The sequence below is a fragment of the Pleurodeles waltl genome, chromosome 4_1, assembly GCF_031143425.1.
Source record: "Pleurodeles waltl isolate 20211129_DDA chromosome 4_1, aPleWal1.hap1.20221129, whole genome shotgun sequence".
Classification (NCBI taxonomy): domain Eukaryota; kingdom Metazoa; phylum Chordata; class Amphibia; order Caudata; family Salamandridae; genus Pleurodeles; species Pleurodeles waltl.
Window position 1 is genome coordinate 156,306,660 of NC_090442.1, and position 23,249 is coordinate 156,329,908.

General features: G+C 43.3%; 1 protein-coding gene across 1 annotated transcript in view; it reads left to right on the top strand.

Annotated features, from left to right (window-relative positions):
- Window positions 1–784: 784 nt before the first annotated feature.
- Window positions 785–23,249, top strand: part of NUP205 (nucleoporin 205) — a 525,888-nt gene continuing 503,423 nt past the window's right edge. Inside the window, exon 1 of the mRNA XM_069227955.1 lies at window positions 785–925. Within this exon, the coding sequence (XP_069084056.1) occupies window positions 802–925 (124 nt within the window). The 5' untranslated portion in view covers window positions 785–801. The remainder of the gene's footprint in view (window positions 926–23,249) is intronic.

Sequence of the window (23,249 nt, forward strand, 5' to 3'; positions counted from 1 at the left end):
ATACTGGAAAAGTAAATGCGCTTGCCAATTTATGCAGGGGTTTAAGTGGGATGAAAATGCTCGGGGGGGGGGGGGGGTCTCTCAAAGAGATGTGGTAGATGTATTTAAAGGCATGGCTTACAAAACACTTAAGGTAAAAATGTGTGCTGAGCTTCGTGTGCTGCTTCTTTCTATCATTGCATCCAGATTTATAATATAATAAGTAACATTATACTTACAACAAGCCCGGACTATTGGCTTTGTCAGTTATCTGCATAAGATAAATAGGCAATAATAATGGCTTCTTTGTATAAAATATTTAAAATGCTTCAGTTCTGAAACGATGGGTCTGTAAAAGAACTGTAAGGAGTCACTTTGAAGCTACATCAAATGCAGTGAATGGGGGTAGTGCTGCCGGTCAAGTTTTTTTTTTCTTTCCCACCGAGGATGAAGGCCAAAAAGGAGAGCCCGATATGGACCCGTTTCAGCACCCGCTTTTTAAAACTGCCGATGCCGACCACCGGAAAGACCCGGCCCACTTAAAGCCCTGAATTTATGGAAAAAATTGCCAGCGCGTTACAACGATAATTGGCAATTGGCAGAAATGCGTCACAAATCAACAACACCGAGGCACAGCGGAGCCCAAATCAAAGTGAATACTTCAAACGTTAATCTGACTAACAATACGGATGTCACGGGCGAAGGGGGCCGTTTGTTCTCTCATTTGTTAGAACATTTGACATTCCAACGTTGAGCTGCTCCACAATTTCCTTGCTCTCCACCGAACTGCAGGCGCGTGCGCCTCGTCTGTCTTTCCTTTCTATGCACAAGCACTGTAGTCTGTCTTCTGTCTCTGGTTGCATTAGTCTCTCTTTCGTTTCTCTCTCTGCCGGTCCGTGGCGCGGCTTTCTGACCAAGATGGCGACCCCCTTGGCGGTAAATTCAGGTGAGTGCAGATTGAGGGGGGGTTACCCTCAGGCAAGTGTGAAGGGGCGCGTGGAGCTAGTGACCGGGATGAATTAAGTCACTCTCTGGTCCAGTGTCTTTTTCCATACATGCCACGATCGCTAGCCCCCTTCCCACCTTTTATTGTGAGTTGCTTACCTCCATACCGAAACCCCATTCACTGCTATAAACCCCTCCCTGACATCTCTATCGCACTACGTGCATTTTAGTCTATTTAAGACATAGGTTGTGGATCCATTATAGCCTATTCTTTTTGCTCTTACTGCCTCTATCCAGATCCTGCCTGCAGGTCATTCTTTCCCTTACAGTCTGCTCTATTAGTTCGAGGGCTGAGTGTTGACGTTTGTTTGGCCACTGCTTTACACCTTTCTCATCCCTTTCCTGGCCGTGACAGTGTCAAACCGCCACTGCACCCCCTAATGGCACCCGAAAGGACTTGCATTATTGGAACTAAACCCTTTATAGCGCTTAGTTTATGCCATAAGTGTCTCAACGTGCGCATTGCCCATGCTGTAAACTGTTTTATAGCGTTCTACCACTTCGTGTGTTGCTTGTAGCCGCAGACCCATGTTCTTATGCTGTTTTATGTTAGTATGCTGCTCCGTCCGTTTCTCTTTTGCATTATGGGACTTGTAGTTCTGCGTAAATAATAAGTGGATCGAGCTACGCGAACCGCCGATTGCAAAGCCTAGTCCAGTCAACTGCAAATCACGTCTCGGCCCATGCCTTTCCTGGAGAACGAAGTGCTTCCACACTCCCGTTTCTCTACATTTATGTAGCCCAAATTGTAAAGCTGCAGTCTCAAAAGCGGCATCGGATTTACATACGTTAACTTGTAACATAGCTACATAGAGCCCTCCTTGCATACATAGGAGCCAGTTTACATAGAGCTCTTACCACCACTTGGACTATAATGCTTGACACATTAAGGATATCATATAACAACTGGCAGAGAAACTGAAAAACTGGCTGACAAAGTTATCAAACTAAGAAAATGAAATATTGCAAGATATGAATACTGATTAAACATTGCTTAACTGGGAGCGCTGCAGCTTTGCAAAGACAGACCACATTGATCATAATGCACTATAAGAGCTACTTAGTGTTTAATTTGAAACCCACAGGCTAGTGGTGAGTGCCGGTCCTGTTTTGAGTACTACCAAATGAAGGGTTCTGTTAAACCATGGGTACTCAAAAACTTTTTCTCGGGGGCCAAAATTGCAGTATGGTTTGCGACCGAGGGCCGCACTGAAGTGACGGGGGGGGGGGGCTTAGAAGGGGCGGGGCTTAGAGGGGGAACAACCACCCGCCCCCTTTTTCAAAACAATGCTAAACAATGCTGTATTTTGAATCCAGGTATAACTACCCCTACCCCAGTAACACACACTGCGCCATCTGCACACAGTGCCATCTGCTCTCACCCCTACCCCAGTAACACACACAGCGCCATCTGCACACAGCGCCATCTGCTCCCACCCCTACCCCAGTAACACACACTGCGCCATCTGCACACAGCGCCATCTGCTCCCACCCCTACCCCAGTAACACACACTGCGCCATCTGCACACAGCGCCATCTGCTCTCACCCCTACCCCAGTAACACACACTGCGCCATCTGCACACAGCGCCATCTGCTCCCACCCCTACCCCAGTAACACACACTGCGCCATCTGCTCCCACCCCTACCCCAGTAACACACACTGCGCCATCTGCACACAGCGCCATCTGCTCTCACCCCTACCCCAGTAACACACACACACAGCGCACACACATAGCGCAATCTGCTCTCACGCCTACCCCAGTAACACACACTACATTAAAAACAAATAAATAAATAACCAAAGAGCATTACCTGACTCAAAGCACTGTAAAGATGCCACAAATGTAGAACAGCAGGCAGGCAGGCGGGCAGCAGACGTGGAGCCGGTGACAGGAAGCAGACGACAAAGCCCCGTAAAAGTTAGCTGCAAGCGCTGACTTTTATGGGGCTTTGGCTTCCAGGATCGTCAGGGTAACGCCATAAACAATGGCCGCCGTACGTAAACATAGAGGAGGGCCGCGGGAGCATGTGCAAGGAAGCCACTGTTGCACATGCTCCCGTGGCCCTCTTCTATGTTTACATATTGCGGCCTGGCATCTTGGTGAATTGACGTCCATGCAGTTAATTCAGCAATACCATGCCAGTACAGTGATAGCGCAAAACGACAGCCAATTAATCTAACACAGGTTTGTTAAAGGAAGTAAGTGGGCCCTGACGGTATTAAAACTTGTGACCCGTAGGTTGCCCAGAGATTGCTGCAGCCGGTGCTCAAGGTACTGAATAAGTAATAATATGTCCAAATTTAGGAGCATTTAAGCATCGCTGTGTGAAACCTTTCAGCACCACACTAACAGGCCAAAATAGCGGAGCATTATTTAAATAGAGTCGTGTATTCATTATGCCACTGGCCATGCCAAAAAACGTCAGTTAGGCGCTATTACACAAAGACATCCCAACACTGCCATTCAGAAGATTTGCATAGAGATAAACCCGGGCAGTATACATTTCAACACAAGCACAACTGTCAACAAGTAAGCACGTGAAATGTGCGATTTCACGGGTGTTAGTTTCATTTTGGGTCTGGGATTTCGGACAAGGACAAGTCACATTATTTCCGTAGATCCGGCTTTGCACTGTGACGCCCTATTATGACACATCCCTCCCACCCCCGTCCCTGCCCCCCATACACACACACACACACCGCATAGTACTTAGTTTGAGGCTGGCGATCGTCGAAAATCATTTCACACTGGAGAGCTGATCGGGTTGAAATTTGCTCAGTTTTGTGCCCACAAGCATCCCTTAGCGTTGCACACGGCAAATAGTGCGTAAATGTGGGTATTATGTGTTTTCACCGAATGTGCACATAGTCACTATTTTTGTTTTTCTGCTGCTAAGTGTATCCAACATGTAATACCCTGTGTTCATACCTGTCGACCACCTTTCGTGGTTAATATGATGTATTTAATTGTTTTGCAGCGTCTCGCGGGCCGCTGGCGGCCCGCGGGCCGTACTTTGAGTACCGTTGTGTTAAACTATAATCTCAATGTGTTTCTTGAAACTTCTGTGCTTGTGGTTCGGGACCTTTACAATTGTTTAAAAAAATTGCATACTGTAATAGGAAGGTTCTCTAGTATAAAGTGAAATATAGGATGCTCTGGGCATTTCCCGTTTGCCAATATCTGGAACAAATGCCCTCCTCAAAGCTGGCCTTTCTCAACTAAAGGATTGTAGTAGAAATATGCAAGCTTTATAGAGTTGCTTAATTTACAGTGATTTGTGTCCAAGTGCTATCTTGCTCAGTTGTTGTAAATATTCAACAGTTCCCTGGTTCTTAAAAGGTTTCCTTGGTCTATGTGGATAGCTGGGTGTGCCTAATGTGTTTATCCTTTAACATAAACACACTCAGAACTACATTTCCATTCTGGTTATATTTGCACTTCAGGTATAATACAAGAAAATACATTCTCAGTCACTCACTGTATGAAACAACATACACATTCATTTCTACACAATACACTGGGCATCTTCATATATTCAACGTAGTATACACATTGCAATGAGATTGGGTTATTGAGGAGCTCTCTGTAACATTTGCCACAAAGATACATCATACACAAAAATCTATTAGCACAGAACATTTTAAACACAGCTGTACACCAGCAAAACAAGGCTCATACTATAGAGCAAGGGTATATTAACATCCTATTGGATACATAAATAATGTGTCAAAGCCTGCCATGTCTATCCAACGCCAAAATAGCACATCAGTAGTGCATTGAATATGTTAATATTGTCTAGTAGAGACAAACTAGAAAAACATGAATATCTATAACTCATAACTAAAGGGCGACCCAGACTATGATGGATACCAAGGTCTTGTGTGCTGAGGTCCCCAGACAGCTGACATTACTCCAGTAGTAATGATAGATTATATGCTATGCCAATTAAAAAAACGTCTTTGCATTGAGTTTGAGCCCTGTTTTATGACTCACCCCGCCGCCCCCTTCCCAGCCCCAGACTATCACATTGTTCTTAATTGTGACACGTTTGTTGATTTGTATGGAGAGATACATAACAATGGCCTTTTTTCGTGAAATTGTGGTGTAGACACACCAGCAAACTGTTATTCTTGAATGTGTGGTGGTTGTATGACTAATTTTTTTTGATTGTGAGGCAGTTTAGTTTTTGTTTTTTATAGACCTTTGGTCATAAGTGAGCATTTATCTTTTTTGCCTAATGCCAGAAGTTAACATTGGATGTTGTGGGTAAGAGCTGAGTAAATGGTTTGATGGTTTGACGTTGATACCAAAGAGGGCAGTAGGACTGAGGAAGCCTGGGACTAGTTGGGGAAGGTATAAATACTTGGGATGCATTTAGAAATGGAGGATTTTACATTTTTAGGAGAACAGTCTGAGAACTTGGTTGGTCATTCATATCAGACCGAGAAATAGAATATTGCAAAGCACTAAGTCAAACTTTGTGGAAAGGCCTGGAAGTTAGTATGATAAGCAATTAAACAATGGTCCTACAGGGGGAAGTAAAACCCTTGTCTTCCTGGTAAATAATTTTTAACAATATTCAAACAAGTGCAAATTTTGTCAACAATTCACATCTTATTATATCATTACTAAAAAACACAGTCATTCTTGATTTTTGAATTCAATCCTTATGGTGCTCCTATAGTGATGGCACAGTGAAAGTGAATGTAGTGAAAGTCGTTTGTGCAAATGTGCTCTTGTACAATATATACAAAATGTGATTAAACCATAAAAACGTCTTTGCGATCTTCTATACGCGGACTCATATCACTCCAGAAGTCACTTTTTAGTCTCTCAAGAGAAATCCACACTATCAAATTGTCGACGTTTCGACCTCAATTATGTAGATCAATCTATCTGAGGTCATCATCAGGATTGTTAGTTTGCTATAGGTAGCACCCGTTATTCATCGTATTCTGTCTTAGGGTGATTTTTTTAATCATCTCATCCTCCATTGACTTTAGATCCTAGTAGTCTCTCCACTCTCTATACCTCCACATGGTTTGTTTTTTCACTCGTTTTTCATACCGGGAGGAAAACTGCTTGCATCTCTGAAGTTGCGAACTGGAAGTTAGTATGAGCATGTGGGATTCTTTTATTTTGTCCTATACTGACTACGGATGTCAAGGTTCTTCGGCGAAGTTAAAAGTGGATTTTGTGCCAGTGGATTTGGGCAGTTGCTGCTTTTAAGTCAATGGAGGTTCATAGATGGGATTGGAGTTTTTGAGGCTTGATGGGTCAAATGCAGTGAGGGAATATAAGAGAGCTTTGGAGACTTCTCATGCCTTTAAAGAGTTCTTGATGGAAGTAGTCTGGTAGACTGCTAGGATCTTTGTTTCAAGTGTGGCGAATACAGCAGAACATGGTGTCTCTGTATGGTGTAAGGCTTTATTTATGAATGCTCTTCATTGAGTTTGACTGGAAAGAGGACAAGGTTATTGTCACTGTGGTCTTTGGTGGAGACAATGGTTTGTAGGACGGCTGTTGGATGGTGGCGAGGGCTGTGAAATCTTTTTTAAGTTAAAAAGGTATCTTTAGTTTTTATGAGTCCTTGTGGTTGAGGAATGAAGGACAATACATTGAGAGTTAAATCATTGAACAGTTTTTTAGGACTGTGAAAGCCTTCACTTGTTTTCTGTCAGAAGTCTTTTTATGGTTATAGGGATAGTTTTGAAGGTGATATATGTTTGATTCTGGAGTGGTTTGAGGTGTAGATGTTTTACACAGCTGATCTACAGCTTCTTGACCTTCCCTTTTTTTTTATTTTTTTTAAATTTTTTACTTATTCAGGATGTCATTAACCATTTGTTATATTGTGGTCTATTTTCATCATTACGGAGGGTGTATAGATTTCTCTTTTATCTTGTATAGAACACCTGGACTGTAGGGCATTAATGTTTAACAGATAATTCAGTTGATTGCAATACACACAACTGAAAAAGGACATTGAAGAATCATTTATAGCAGAAGTATAACACTTTCGTAAATAATGAATATGAAGTAAAAGATATATTTTGGTAGATTTGTAGCACATGACAAAAGCTTAAGAAGATACAGGCAAAAGTATTATTTTCATTGCTTTCTCAACGATAGATCGATTGGTTATATTTAAACATCGTAAGGCAGAGAGGTCCATGTGATAGTGGTTTCTTTAATGAAGGGGCAGAAATAACAAAGCTTGCTTAACATCTAAGTACAACACTACTGAGTGCTGAAGGGGAAAGATGTCCTGAATCATGTTATTTCTGTTTATTGGAAAATGATCCTTCTGAAGCCCTTTTGTCGGCCCAGTATAAATAACAGTCCTGACACCGGGCAATATAATTTGAATTTAATCATTGCTGTTATTGGAACAGTTGAGGTCATGAAGTTTGAGTTGTTCACCCCATATTATTCAGCTCACTCTTAGAAGCTCCTTTGAGCTAGAAAAGGAAATGCACTGTGTGCAGATGAAACGAGAACTGGCAGGCATTTCTTAATTCTCTATTGAGTTATGCTCTCTTAGATGGCGAGTGATTTGAAGTCAGAAACACCTGTTGGGTACTTGCAGATTTGGACCCTAAGGACTTTGACAAGAAGTCGTATGGCAAATTTACACCAGTTTGTATGACCACCCTGACTTAAACAATTTATCTAAAAACAGAAATGGCAACATATCAGGCTAAGATTAAGACTGATACACCTGAAAGTCTACTGGTATGGGAGATTGATTGGCAATACATATAGCCTGTGCAGACGATGCCGCTCACCTCCTGACTCATTATGCCATGTGGTGTGGAGTCGTAATAAACTTTTAATTATCAAGAAAATATTGGCTTTCGAAGTTTTAGAACTCTTTCCATCAGAACCAGCAGGAACGCTGTCTTGTCTGATGGGGAGTAGCCCTACTCCCAGGACATTTTGTTTGGGGCCAAGGACAACACGTTTTCATGTTTATTTTGACCTTGGGGCAAGTAGACCCAACTCCCTGCAGCACAACCCCTTGGGCTGCTGCTTTACAGTACCACATTATGGATCAGGGAAGGACATTGTCTGCAGTTCAAATAAAATTGTGTCCATATGTTAATGCTGTTCAAACTTGTATTTATGGTTCATTAATGCAAAGCCTTCGTTATTAGGGTGAGCATTCTATGGAAATGTTGTAAGCTTGGACTGCACTTTTGTAGGAAGCTGGCTCTGCATATATACTATATCAAAATGAGATATAGTGTGCACAGAGTCCAGGGGTTCACCAAGAGGCTTGACAGAGGCAATCATAGTCAATACTAATGCTCTATTTGTGGTCGAGAAGTTAGGCTTGTCAGAGAGTTGTGTTAAGCATTTGTTGTACACACACAAGCAATAGAGGAAACACACACTCAATGACTTAACTCCAGACCAATAGGATTTTATATAGAAAAATATATTTTTGTTACTTTATTACTAGAACCATAAGACTCAGTTCAGAAGTAAATACTGTTGCAGGTAAGTACTTAGCATAGACATCAATGTAACATTGTCTCTCTTTAGTCAAGTAAACAGTTTTTAGGAAAACAGAGAATATCTATTTTAAAAGCAGACTCTGCATTTTCAGTACAGTTCCTGGGGGAAGAAAATAAAGTACAGTTTTAGAGGTAAGTACACAACTTACTTTTCCAGTCTCCGGGTTATAGGTAGTCCATCGTTGGGAGTTCAAGTCAACCCCAAACACCCACCACCAGCAACTCGGGCCCGGCTAGGTGCAGAGGTCAAAGTTGAGCAATTTTAATGTGGGCTCCTATGGAGACAGGAGGTACTCGGAATTCGGTCTGCCAGCAGGTAGGTACCCGTGGCTCAGAGGGCAGACTAGGAGGGATTAGAGGAGCACTGGAGGGGCCCCAAGTAGGCACCAATCCTACACCTTCAGCGGCACTGGGGCGGCCAGGTGCAGGGTGCAAACAGGGTGTTGGGTTTCCAATGAAATTCTATGAGGGGACCCCGGGGGGTCACTCAGGCGCTGCAGGTGAGGTACAGGGGGGTGTCTTGGGCTCATCACCGCTCGGACAGGGAAGAGGGCCGCCTGTTGAACGTTGCTGCATCAGGTGTAAATTTCTCCAAGGCCTGGAGGCTGCGGGTGCAGTGGGTCCTTTGGTGTCGGTTATCTTCATCCAGGTCAGTCGTGGTCGGGGGGTCCTCGGGATTCCCTCTGCAGGCGTCGTCGTGAAGGGGTGGAGAGGTCCACCAGGGTGGGCACTTGGTCACCGTCACTTGAGGGTCCTCTCTGGTCGGTTGGGCCACCTGGGCCGTGGGCGTCGGGTGCAGAGTGGTTAGGACTCAGGCTTCTGGAGGGAGGCGGGAGACCTTCTGAAGAGGTTTCTTCTGTTCTTCTTTGGACAGGGCCGCTGTCCACGGTAGTTCTTGAACCTCTGTGATGCAGGCAGTCCTCTGGAGGTTTTTCAGAGGTTGCTGGACCTGCAGGACGCATCACTTCTCTTCTGCAGGTTCTTTGAAGTAGGAAACAGGCCGGTAGGGCTGGGGCCAAGTCAGTTGTTTTCTGCTTTCCTTCTCTGCTGGGGTTTCTACTAAGCAGTCCTTCTTTTTGTGAGGTTGTCAGGAATCTGACTAGCTTGGTTCAGGGAGCCCTTAAATACAAGATCCAATGGTTACAGTCCCAGAAGGTGGCTACACCCTCGTGGTGCCCACTCCCTTTGGGGAGGGGGCCACATTCCTATCCCTATTGGCCCTGATCCCCCAAACCAAGATGGAGGGGGTCACTTCAGCCCTCTGACCACCTTAGGGGTGGTCCTGGCTGAGGCGGTGACTCCATCTTGTTTTTCTTAATTATCCCTCTGGACTTAATGCCAAAAGTGGGGCTTTGTTCGGGAGCCGGGCATCTCCATTAGCTGGAGTGCCCTGGGGCATTGTAACACAGAGCCTGAGCCTTTGAGGCTCACCACTAGGTGTTACAGTTCCTGCAGGGGGGATGTGTGAAGCACAAAGGCTCTCTCCCTAGGGGGTCAGAAACGTGTCTGCTAGTGGCAGGCCGGCACAGACCAGTCAGTCCTACACTAGAGGATTGGGTCAAACACAGTGGGCATCTCTAAAATGTCCTCTGTGTGCATTAAAAAAAAAAAATCCAACACTGGCACCAGTGTGGGTTTATTATTCTGAGAAGTTTGATACCAAACTTCCAGTATTCAGTGAGGCCATTGTGGAACTGTGGAGTTCATTTTGGAAAACTCCCAGACCATATACTTAATATGGCCACACTGTACTTACAATGTCTAAGAATGGACGTAGACACTGTAGGGGCATATTGCTCATGCAGCTATGCCCTCACCTTTGGTATAGTGCACCCTGCCTTAGGGCTTTAAGGCCTGCTAGAGGGGTGTCTTACCTATGCCACAAGCTCTGTTTTGTGTGCATGGCATCCTGAGGGGGATGCCATGTCGACTTTGCCCTTTTCTCCCCACCAACACACACAATCTGCAATGCCAGTATGCTTGTGTTAGGTGAGGGGTCCCTCAGGGTGACACAACACTTGCTGCAGCATTTAGGGACCGTCCATGGTCACAGGGCCCTTGGTACCACTGGCACCTTTTACAAGGGGCTTATCTGTGTGCCAGGGGTGTGTCATTTGTGGAAACAATGGTACATTTTTAGTGAAAGGACACTGGTGCTGGGGACTGGGCAGCAGGGACCCAGCACACTTTCAGTCAAGTCAGCATCAATATCAGGCAAAAAGTGTGGGGCGGGGGTACCTGCAACAAGGACCATTTTCCTACAACTATTGACAGTTTGACAGTGTAAAAATGAGTAGATGCTTTGCATGTTTAATATGAGGATACAAATAATGCTCCCAGAATGATCTCTAATTAGATGCAAATATCTATAGAAGCTTTAAAGCAAGATTGATGAAACTTTGCTTTCAAAATAAATTGTTCACAAAAATGCAACTAGTGAAAACGTTTAGCTAAGCTATTTTGAAATTTTATTGTAGTATTTCCAAAAATATTCATAATGGGAAATCAGTGCAACCAGTTTCAAAATGGCAATGGGAGACATGGAAATAAACAAGCAGAGGCAAAGCCTGTATGTCTGATATTTGCATTGGTCAATGTGTATCTTGTTTTGACATGGTTTTTGTAAAACGTTATTGTTGCATGAGCTGCTAGCTCCTCACCATTGTAACAAACATTGGCTAAAAGCAATGACCACTTTTTTTTTTATTATACCCGTCCTTGTAGGGAGTACATTTCTAATCTTTCTCAGTATAGGAAAAGATTAGAGCAGAGCTGGCAAAAATCCCTAAAACGTGCAAGTTAGCAGGTTTGCAGAGGTTCAAAAGTGCATTTCAACTCTGAAACTATTGCTTGATGCTACATCCAGCCCCAGCACGTAGATTTGCGGAGAGGTGGCAAAATAAGGGAATTGCTAGAAATCAACACTACTATAGTTTGAGCCCTGGCATAATCGTAGAGGCTAAAATCAGAGCTTTTATGTAAAGAGATTGCTTCCATAATTTGTCGCTGCTCTACTTGGCACCAAAGGGACATGTGGATTTTTTTTTTTTTAACCGGACAAGTAGATATATGAAGCAACTTGTCCCATGGACAAGTAGATATTTTATCAAATGCCACACCCCTGTGTCCGCACAGTTCTGTAAAATTCATGAAGGCGACTTTCAATGAACCGAACAAGTAGAAATACAGCTGCAGTAGCCTTTACAAAAAATCGAAGTTGTTGCACATTTATAGGTCCACAATATCATTTTTACTTGATCTTTCTTGAAGATAAGTGTATTATTAAGTGATGCAGGGTGTTTTTCTTTTCTTTTAATTCTATTTAATTATTCCTTTTGCTATATGTAGTAGAAATTAAATGTTTATAATAATTTTAAGTGATCGTACAACAAATATTTACTTGTCAGAGAACCTCTTATCTGTTTCATCACACATCCCTAACCTGTTAGTCTGTTCACAACCCAAGTGCTCAAACGTTGCCAATCGTCTAACTTATGTAGTTGCTTTAGTGATAATAGGTCGAATTTGTTGTACAGCTATTAAAATCCATTACAAATTAAACCAATGACAATCAGTTGCAACAATACAAATACACCCACTTCATGACGCATACAGTTAAATAAAAAAAACATATTACCAGTAACACACAATACCAATACCAGACGATATGATCACAGCAAAAAACTCAATTACATTAATTAGACACACGTGGGAGCAGCAGAGAGTTCGTCAGCACACAAACGTATGCATCAAACAGATATATTTCAGTAGTAACGAAGAATCCAAACTACGATTTTCAGAAAGAAAGGGACATATTGCACATGCTAATTACTAAAATAGCTAAATGAGTCCTTAAAGTGCTTACATGCCTGCCATGTGCCCGCTCCAAAGAAGGTAAACACATTCACGCTCAAGTGCACATATGTGAATCAAAGCGGCTACATAAATCCTTAAGGTGCTTTAGTTAATCCGTCAATAGGTAGCAACAATAAAAATCTAAAACTCATGTGCTTTGCAGAAATCAAGCAAAAACCAAAGGAGCAAAAGGAATTCTCATGCACCTTTAGTCACTGCTCGCAGTGCCTCTCGTAAACTTAGTTTGAGCGACACCGATACATTTGGTCCACAAAACATTCAACATCATATTATCTGGATCCAAAGACGCAATTACGCCCTGCCAATAGGAGCTTACTCCCAATTCATTCCACTCACTCCCAGCAGGGATCTGTGCTCCTTCCACAAAGATGGGCACAAACGTACCACATGTTCAAGAGATTCCTCCCAACTACCACAGCCCCTACACATTACACCATCCCCTGGGTGGAGCAGCCGGTTAAGGAAATGCTTAAAAAAAGCCACATCTCCCAGCCAAAGGACCATACAGTTCTCTTTCATATGATGCTATAAGTACAAGAGATATAGCCAGCCGGGCAGCTGGCCGATATGTGTTAATTACTGCCCAAGCATGTTTACGTTTAGCAAGAAGGGCTGTATCTGAGTGGAAAGACTATAGCTGGACACTCTTTTTAATACCAGTTTTAAATAGTGACTGTGATGGATTATCAGCCCAAAGATCCTCTACTCTCAACAGTCTACAATCATCCAAAAAGTGGTAGTGTGATCTTTTTGTCTCAGTAGCACTAATTTTGAGCCATGAAAATGACTCCAGACTGCCCACCTTTGCCTTCTGTAGCTTATGACATATTTCAGGAAGGGACCAGCATATAATGCCCGCTGCTCTAAGAAGCCAAATTCATGCCGAACCTGCGCAGGAGGTGAAGATTTCGGCAGGCGAAAGGCCCTCTTATAAATCTTAGTAACCAAGTTATTTAACAAACAACTGTCTCTACCCAACTTGACTTCCTGGCCATAAGTCAATGAGGGTGTGATCTTTGCTTTCATGATTTCACACAATGGTAACCGATTTGGCCCCCTAAGAGATTTGAATAGTTTCGAGAAAGACACCTTTAGGGCCCCTGCTTTTACTTTGACCTCTATTCTCTGTTTAACAAAACTGCCCCAGCATCAATTTGCACCCCTAAATATTTATAACAGTGATCTCAAATAGTTTATTGCTCTTTTAATACCAGCTGCTTCCCAAAAGTTTTTTTTCTACCAAAGGAGACCTCCTTTTTGTTTTTAACAAATTCACTTCCAAATTATTTGAAACTGTATAAAGTGATAGCTGGTTAAGCAGCTGCTGTAAGCCTACCTTCGTGTAGCTGAACATTGCCAGATCGTCAGCGTAAAGCAAGTGGCTGATCTGAAGACACCGATCTTAGGGGGGTGGCAATTAACAGTATCAAAAAGAGTTGACGGGTCCGCAATGGAAAGATTAAAAGGCAAGGGAGCAAGCACACACCCCTGCTTCACACCACGAAATGCAGGGATTTTTCTTGAGAGGGAGTGGCCATCTCCATGTTTAATGGGGACACACCTGTCAGTATTTAACTCAATAATAGCCCCCAAGAGCACAGATGATATTCCCCAATTTTGTAGTTTGGTCCACGAGGAGCCCTTGGGTAACCCTATCAAACACTTTCTAAAAATCCACAAAACAGTGCAGCACAGATCATGATAAATTGCCTTATCCATCAAAACAGATAGAGCTAATAAATTGGTTGATGTACCAGATTCAGCAGTAAACCCCATCTTAAATGTTGGAATTAACCCCTTCAGCTCAGCCCAAGTTTGCAGGTCCTCTAGCAGGACACCAGTATAATACATTATACTTGATAATGAGGCGTAATAGCCTCATTATCAAGTAGTGCTATTAACCTATAGTTAGCTTAGTCTGACCATGAGCCGCATTTATGTAATGCATGAATTATAGCACCACACCACGACTCTGGAATTCTGGAGGCCTTCACAAAATAGTCAAAGAGGTTCGGAAGCAGGTCTGCCCAGAACGTTATGTGCTGCATAAACAACACCTGCAGAAGGCCATTGGGGCCCGGCCCAATCTCATTTTGCCCTGGAGATAATACAGAAAAGTCAATTTGAAGAGGGAATCATGACTTCAGATTGAAAATGCAAGAGCTTCAAGGGTAAGTGCGAGAATTTGGACTATGCTACAATGGGACTCTGCACCCCTTTGCCCAACAGGTCTTCTTCAAGCTTGCTTGCAGAACAGTGGCTGGCCAGAAAGGAGCCCATTCACCTGCCGAGATGTTAATGCTACCAAACCCCCTTTGACCATTTGCCGATTCATTAATAAGGGACCACATTTTTCTTGCGTTTGAGTCCTGACTGGCATCAACAAGCTTTGCCCAAAAAATGACGGAACGTCTTCGTTTCTCCTCATAGATGGCCTTTCCTATAAGCCTCCTGCACTTCCTTAAATATAGTCAATGAGACCGTTGAGCATGGACTCTTTCAGGATGCCCTGGCAGCTTTATCATGGGCTTTCTTTAACTCCTGAGTCTCCTTCAAGGTGGCAGACTGCGTGGTTGAAATGGAGTTATTAGCTGGTTAATGAAATGTTAACCATAAAGAGAAGAAAAGATTGGCCCATAACTTAATTGGAGACATATTGCCAGCCACTTTAGAGTCCAAATAGTTAACACATTCAGCCATTATTGCGCCACTAATGGAGGAGCTCTATTTCATACGCTTTAAAGTCTCAATACATGGTTCACCACCAACATCCCGAGCCACAACATGGTGGTGAAGGTAGAATTTTATAAAAATAGTCTGGGGGCGATGGCCACTCTCAGCCCGAGTGGATATGAAACATTTTTTAATAAAAGGGAACACTTCCACATTGCAAATAGTGTAGTCCAAGAAAGAACGCGTCAGCCCATCATATCTAGTCCATCTAGGGGGAATGTCTTTCTGTAGACGTCCATTCAGTACTTTATATCCCGTGCCGTTTAAATGCAGTACCACATGTTCACTGAAGGTGCTGCAAGGGCATCCCCTTGGCTTGGACTGTTCAGGCACCAACAAATAATTACAAAGATCGGTTCCCTCAAGAAGATCAGAGTAATCATGGAGCTAATTTGCATTACAGTCCCCTGTTATCAAACAATCAGCATGAGGCTGATCACCAGCTAGGTCAACCAAAATTTGTATCAGAAAGTTCAACTCTTCCCCTCTTTTTAGGGTCGAGCCTGCGTTGCATGCGTATCGGAGCGAGGCGCTTTAGTGTTTAGAAAAGGGCTCGGAGCCCTGTCGATGTCACATCCGTGTTTTTCATTGGTTCGTGGGCTTGCCTATTAAAATCTGCTTGCTTTCATTAGTCTAAGGCATGCATACGTCATGCCTTTTCCGGTGGCTAGCCCTCCTCGAGCGCATCGACCAAGTACAGAAAACATGTGAGGCTCGCTGTTTCCTGTCCGGCTCGTGGACTACTTTTTCTCAAATTTACTAGCGTGATTTTGCTTGGAAGAAGTCGAGCGCTTTACATAGTTAATTGCACTTTTTCGGGTTACGTGCATAAATGCACTTTTGCCGATAGGTGAAAAGTCGGGTTATGAGTTTACAACGCTATCAGCTCTAACATGAGCAAACGCGAGACCCGTTGCATTGCATTGCAAATGCTTGTTTCCTTTGCTCCAGGACTATCAAAAAGAGGGTTTGCTGCAATCTCCAATTACTGATCTTAATGCCTTGTACACAGTTCTCCTCCAGGATAAGCAGCATTATACTTCATTTTACTTTGGCAGCCTGAAAACATGGAATTTCAACACTGAAACCATGGCAAGCAGTAACTAGTAATGGATGCAGTAGTCACTTTGTGATAATCTAAATGAGAAGATTAGAGCAAACATTATTATTAACTGTTATATTGCTTCACTATCCTATATACATAGAAAGAAACCCACCTGTTAGTACTGTTACCCATTGTGGAAATGTGTTTATGTATATGGAGGTGTGTGTGTGTGTGTGTGTGTGTGTGTGTATATACTGAAAAAAACATAGGTTAAACAGACTTTATATTTGGGTAAAAATGTTAACTCGTTAAGTAAAGTAACTCTAACTTTTAGCCCCACCAAGTACTGTAGTCATCAAAGGTATCATTTCAGGTGTTGCAGTGATGTTTTTAGTGGGGGTCATCAGACTTGTAATGAGTGATGTAATATATGGGGTAATTAGTGGCCCTGGCCGGCTCCCAAGCCACCACTGTGGTGGGAGACGGTCATTATTTTTGGTTTGTATATTTGTGTGTATATATATATATATATATATATATTTGTTTTACTTTACAAGTGTGTGCCCAACCTGACCACTCATACTAATCTAAATGTTGGGGCCTGCAGGGGTAGGACCCCAGCCGGCTCCCTGGCCAGCACTCACTGTTGTACTTGGAGAGAGAGCCAGCACCTTTCTCCTTTGTTCCTGCCCAGGGTGTAGCAGCTTCTTTTTCTGCTTCCTCCCGGGTTCGAACAAAGTTGTGTTTCCTTCCCGGGAGAGTGCGGGCATGGTATGCACCTACTCTCCAGGACAGGAAACTGCAGTGTCCCTAGGGATGGGCTCCTCAGGGCACTGATTTAATTGGGTCCCCAGGGCCAATATATGCTTTGGTGAGTGGGTTCATGCACCCACTCCCCTAATTTTAAGCAAACCGTCCCAAGGGCGTCTGAAAGGCTTGTGCACCTGTTCCCCAAACATATTTCCGCACCTGTACCATCCACTCCTACCCTGAGGGGTATTGTAATAAGACAAGAGACTGCCGTTTTTTTTGTTTGTTTTTGTTTTAAATGGCTGATTAACAAAAAAAACTAAAATTAAAGAAAAACAAAACACATTTTTGGCCACAATGTGTTCCCACTGTCGCCAACCCTCCCTTCCAAGCAGTCCAGAGGTCGCATGGCATTACTATCCATCCTCTTTCTTTCTGTAACTTTTTTTTTTTTTTTTTTTTACTTATTTAAAGAATGGGGGGGGGGGGCTTTGTCTCCAAACCTTAAAATAACTGCTGCCACATCTTTCTTCATGTGGATGAAACCAATCTGATCTTATTTAGAGATCTCAAAAACTACCTATGTTATTTACACCACATCTGGACCAAGATCTAGCTTTCTGCCAAATTTGGTGTAATTCAGTCCAGCCCTTTTGGCTGTAGCTATGTCTGAAATTTCCTTCGTTAAAATAAGTGAGGAAACCACAATTTGGGGGACACACACCCTTTTTTATTGGCCTCCACTTGATGGGTCATCTGAAACCTTGCACAAAGGAGCTGAGGTGGAGGAACATATTTTTAGATAGTTTTAAAAATGATTTGTCAAACAGCACCAAATTTCTCAGAAAAACAAAAAATGCTTTTCCTGTGGTAACATGGTTGTAACTATAACTACCCAGTGGCGACCACTACGGTCTTCTTTATTGAAGAATCTGGACCAAATGATGCCTTCAAACTGAAATGGAAATGGAACAAAATCACCAAAGAGCAACTTACCTCATCGCTCGTCAAATCCCTCCCTTCCCCTCTGACGATGCCAACACAGCAGTGCGCAGTCTCAATGCATGTATCACTGAATGCGCTGACACTCTAGCCCCTCTCCGACTGACAATGGCCAAACGCGTACCTAAGAAGGCCAGCTGGTTCACCACTGAACTCCAGGAATCAAAGCGTACTCTCAGACGTTTAGAGAAAAAATGGAGGAACAGCCAATCCAGCGAAGACCTCGCTTCGTTCAGAGCCGCAACCGCCGCCCACCAACGAAAAATCAAGAACGCATGGAAGGACGCACTCCTGGAGAGCATCAACTCCTTCGCAAGCAACTTGAAGGAACTCTTCTCAGTCATCGAGTTCACAGATCCCCCTCTCCGAAGCCACAAGAATCCCCATCACAGGACCTCTGCAACAAACTCTCCTCCTTTTTCCACCACAAGATCCTGCCACTTGGCACGAACCTGCCAACAACTAACCTCTCCCCCCCCCCCCCCCACAAGAAAACACCCAGACCATTCACAACTCGCCCACGTTCACCACCGAAGAAACAGTTAACATCATGAACAGCACCCACTCCGGAGCCTCCTTGGGCCCCTGCCCACACCATATATACCTCAGAGACAGCACATACATAGCCCTGAGCTTTGTAACACAATGGACTGCTCCATCAGCACGGGCACCTTCTCTGAGGACTGGAAACATGCCGAAATATGCCCTCTCCTGCAGAAACCTTTGGCCGACCCATCAGAACTAAAGAATTTCTGGCCAGTCTCGCTGCCACCCTACCCCGCCAAAGTACTAGAGAAAGCAGTCAACACACAACTATGGAATTTCATTGAGGCCAGTAACTCCCTGTACGGCTCCCAGTCCGGCTTCTGCAGCAATCACAGCATGGAGACAGCACTCCTGGCAGCCACTGACGACATCCCATTACTCCTAGACCACGGCCACACCGCAGCACGGATACTCCTTGACCTCTCAGCAGCTTTCGACATGGTGTCCCACAGTACTGTGTGCACCAGACTCCAGGACATAGGAATCCGCGTAAGAGCTGCTGTAGTAGCTCAACTCTGACAAGATGGAGCTCATCATCTTCGGAAACGCCACCTCAGCTTGGGACGACTTCTGGTGGCCCACATCCCTCAGCACCCCCCTGCACAGACCGAGCACGCCGCAACTTAGGAATCATCCTCGACTCCTCCCTATCCATGACCTGCCAGGTAAACTCTGTCGACTCCTCCTGCTGGCACACCCTCGGGAAACTCCGGACGATCTTCAGGTGGGTCCCAGCCGACTGTCGCAAGGCAGTCACCCACACCTTAATCAAGAGCAAGCTCGACTACGGCAATGCCCTCTACGCCGACACTTCAACTCATCCAGAATGCCGCTGCCAGACTCATTCTGGACCTCCCTCTCCGAGAACACATCTCCTAACACCTGAGTACCCTCCACTGGCTACCGGTTGAAAAGCAAATCACCTTCAAGCTTATCACCCACACGTACAAGGCCATACACAATGCAGGACTAGCCTACCTGAACCACAGTGTCTCCTTCCACACCCCGCCGGATCCCTCCGCTCTGCCCAGATGGCCCTGGCCACCATCCCTCGCATCTGCAAAACTACTGCTGGAGGACGATCTTTCACCTACACTACAGCAAACCTCCCCCTGCACCTCAGACAAAGCCTGTCGCTCACCATCTTCAGGAAGAACCTCAAGACGTGGCTCTTCAGATGAGGCTCCTCTCCTACCCCACCAGCGCCTTGAGACCCTCACGGATGAGTAGCCGCGCTTTACAAATACTGATCGATTGAATGAATTAATTGATTACAAAAGTTACATTTTTTGTTACTAGATGGCAATGTTGATTCTTTCATCAAGCACCCTATAATCAACTTGTGCCAGAAACACCTTAATGATTTCCAGTTATCTCTAAACAATTGAAAATAAATGCAGACTATACAGACTTCTGTTGACTTGCAGCAATACTTGAGGCAATCCTCAGGAAACAAAACTTATCTTCAAGAGGAGCAGCAAAAAGTCCTTGAAAGAGTATAGCAGGAACGGTGCAGGCATGTACAGCTTCTTTCTTCAGCAGCAGTTTGAAAGCACTGATCTGTTCAGAGGCTGTCCCTACACTGTTGAATGTGTTTGCAGTCTGAAACACTGTGACCAGACCAATAATCCATAGCCAAGTATTTGCAGAAGTTTGATTATGTAGAGTTCTTGCATGTTCCTGGAATAGTTACTGCAGTGATTGGGGGAACTAACCGAGGCAGCTTTTGTTAATGGAACAACCATATGTGATTCTACCCCTTCATGTACTGTGTCTGATTTGAAGTATACATGTATTCCACATGTTATTACTTTGGAGTCCTGCTAGTACCCCACTACAAGGCTGAGCCCCAGTGCCAGACTTAAGCGGGCCACAGCAATGAAATGTTCTTATAAGGTGAGGGGCATAATTCTAAGTAGTGAGCACACCATGACCTCTTGTATCGACTGCCCCCCCCCCCCCAATAAATACTGCAATTGGCTACAGACAGTACAAGAATCCAGACTAGCTTTAATCCTGTACCCTGGTTTAGATTCCACCACAACTGAAAAGGGTGCAGTCTGAAACTGTGTGGTAGGAACAACTGGTTTCAAAAGGGACATGTGAAATTCCTGGTGCACATGCAGTGAAGAAAGCGGCGCCAAACTCACTGCCAAAGGAGTCATATGTTTATGTACCTAGACGTCAGTGTAATGCCTGATGTTTGTAATGGAGATTTGGGTACTTGGCTATAACATAAACACAGATATATAATTCTTGGCTTCCTTTCATATCTGCTTGCAGTTTGTATTGGTGTTTAGCATTCTGCACATTTTGTTTTATCTTCTTCCAATCTGCTTAAAGGAATTGAGTTTCTGTAACGGCAAGGTTCTTTATAGGAGTGGGCAGTAGATTAGTTGGTGTTATGGGATTTTTCCGAACATCTGTCTAACGGTAGTAATGGTAAAGACTGCACCTCCTACTAGTGTCCAATCTGGTATAATAATGAAATAAGCTGAAGGTGGTGCAAGTGGTCACATGCCCTACTACCCTCAGGCACACAGATACATGTATATAAGTATACAAATTGTACAGAAAAACAGGTAAGACCACAGCACTCCAAACTTAGATGGTTAGAGATACAAAGTCCAATGTGAGAGGTCCGTTGTTGAATAGTACAGTATTCTTCTCGGTGTTCCAGAAAGATTTTTAATAGTTGAAAAAAATAGGCTAAGTACAGTGATAGCCTTTAGAATTTATACATGTTTCAAACACAGACAACATATGTTTTGTCACACAGTGACTTATTCAAGGCTGTATAAACGTAGTATACATAAGTTTATACCTTAATGTTAAAAATGATAAAGAAGAAACAGTATAAGAACACATAGGATTCTTATTAGATATAAGAGAGCCCTGGCATAACAGAGGTGACTAAAAGTGAATTGCAGTGCGTTTAAGACAGTAAAAAAGTGTCAATTTTCACAAGTGTCTATGTTATATAGTTAGAGACACCCAAAATTATCAAACCCGAGAAGGTGTAAGTTGTATATGGAAAGGCAGAGAAACACAAATATGTGAAAACATATCACTCGTGGAAAAGTGAGATACATCTAGTATAAGTAACCAACCTAAACCGTAGTCTAGATAGCAAAAATGTCCAATGAAGAGAAATAATAATATGAAAGACCTGCATCAAAGATAAGGAGAAAAACAAGGTAAGACGAAAAAGTGTATCCTAGGGGACTGTCAGGAATGTATGCATGTGTGTGCCCTAGTTTTCTGTCAATTTCCAACATATAATCACTTCTATCCATCACTTTTTTGTGTCTGATCTCGGACTATGAATAGAAATATATGCATATTGTCACTTTCATTTTCAACGTCTAGTTCTGGAAAACAATGTGTTTTTACATGATGGTATCTGGTATAAACAAGCCCAGGGAGTGGCAATGGGAGCAAAATTCTCGCCTTCTTATGCAAATCTTTAGGTGCGTCAGTTTGAGAAACAAAATCTTTGGGCAGACTGTCCCGCTATCATCACACAAGATATCCTGTTCTGGGGTAGGTACATTGATGACATAATTGTTATCTGGACTGGCAACAGATCTGACTTAGATACTCTCATCAGTCACCTTAATATTAATAACAAGAACCTGGTTTTCACACGCGAGACTGACTTTGACCAACTACAGTTTCTAGATGTTCTTCTATATATAACTAACAATAAGATTTCTTCAAAACTATACAGAAAACCCACGGCATGCAATTCTATTTTACATGCGCACAGCGCCCATCCATGTGCTCAGATCAAGGCCATCCCATATGGCGAAATAAGAACTAGACGCAACTGCAGTGGCAATGAGATCTTTTCCCAAGAAATGAAACTACTGATACAATGTTTCCAGAACAGAGGATACTCAGAGAAAACGGTCTCCATGGCCATTAAACGTATAACATCCAAACAATGTAGTACCCTGCTCATTAGGGGACACAACAAAAATCTCAAAGTAACAAAGGAGATTTTTTTCATTACTCAATTTAGTCCTGCTAGAAAACTAATTTTTCGTATACTCAAAAACACTGGCATTTACTACTTTTGGACACAGGTCTTGGTACTATTGTAGGTAAAACACCATCTATTACCTACAGCAGAGGACAGACTGACGAATATTCTAGGTCCTAGTTACATTGCGCCTCTTACACAAACCACTCCCCAAATGTGGCTAGCCAGTAAACCTGTAGTTTTTTTTAAAATGTGGTTGCTGCATCACCTGTCAATTCGCACTCAATAGAACCCAAACCTTCGCACTCAACACAGGCGTAACCTATCGCATCAAACAATTAATTAACTGCAATACAAAATATACATTTTATTTTATAATGTGTATGTGGATTGTCATATGTGAGGAGTACCATGCACCCACTAAAGGAACGCATACAAGAACACATCAGATCCATCAGGAACTACAACTCCAGTTATCCTCTTGCAGTACACTTTAACGCACAACATGATGAATCAGATATTTTAAATATCAGATTCTATGGCATCTGCCATGTAACTAGCTCTCCTAGACTGGGTGACAGGACCAAAGAATTGCACACGTGTGAAGCAAAATGGATACTGAAACTACGGGAGTAGAAAAAAGCTTAAATGTTGTGAGGGAATTACATGTTTTCCTAACACAGAAATATTCCTAGATATTATCTTCGTTACAATACTCATGTGTCTTAACTATTGTGGATCTCTATATTGATTTTTCTGATGGATTACTTACCCAGATTAACTTGCAACTACAACTTTAGTTATA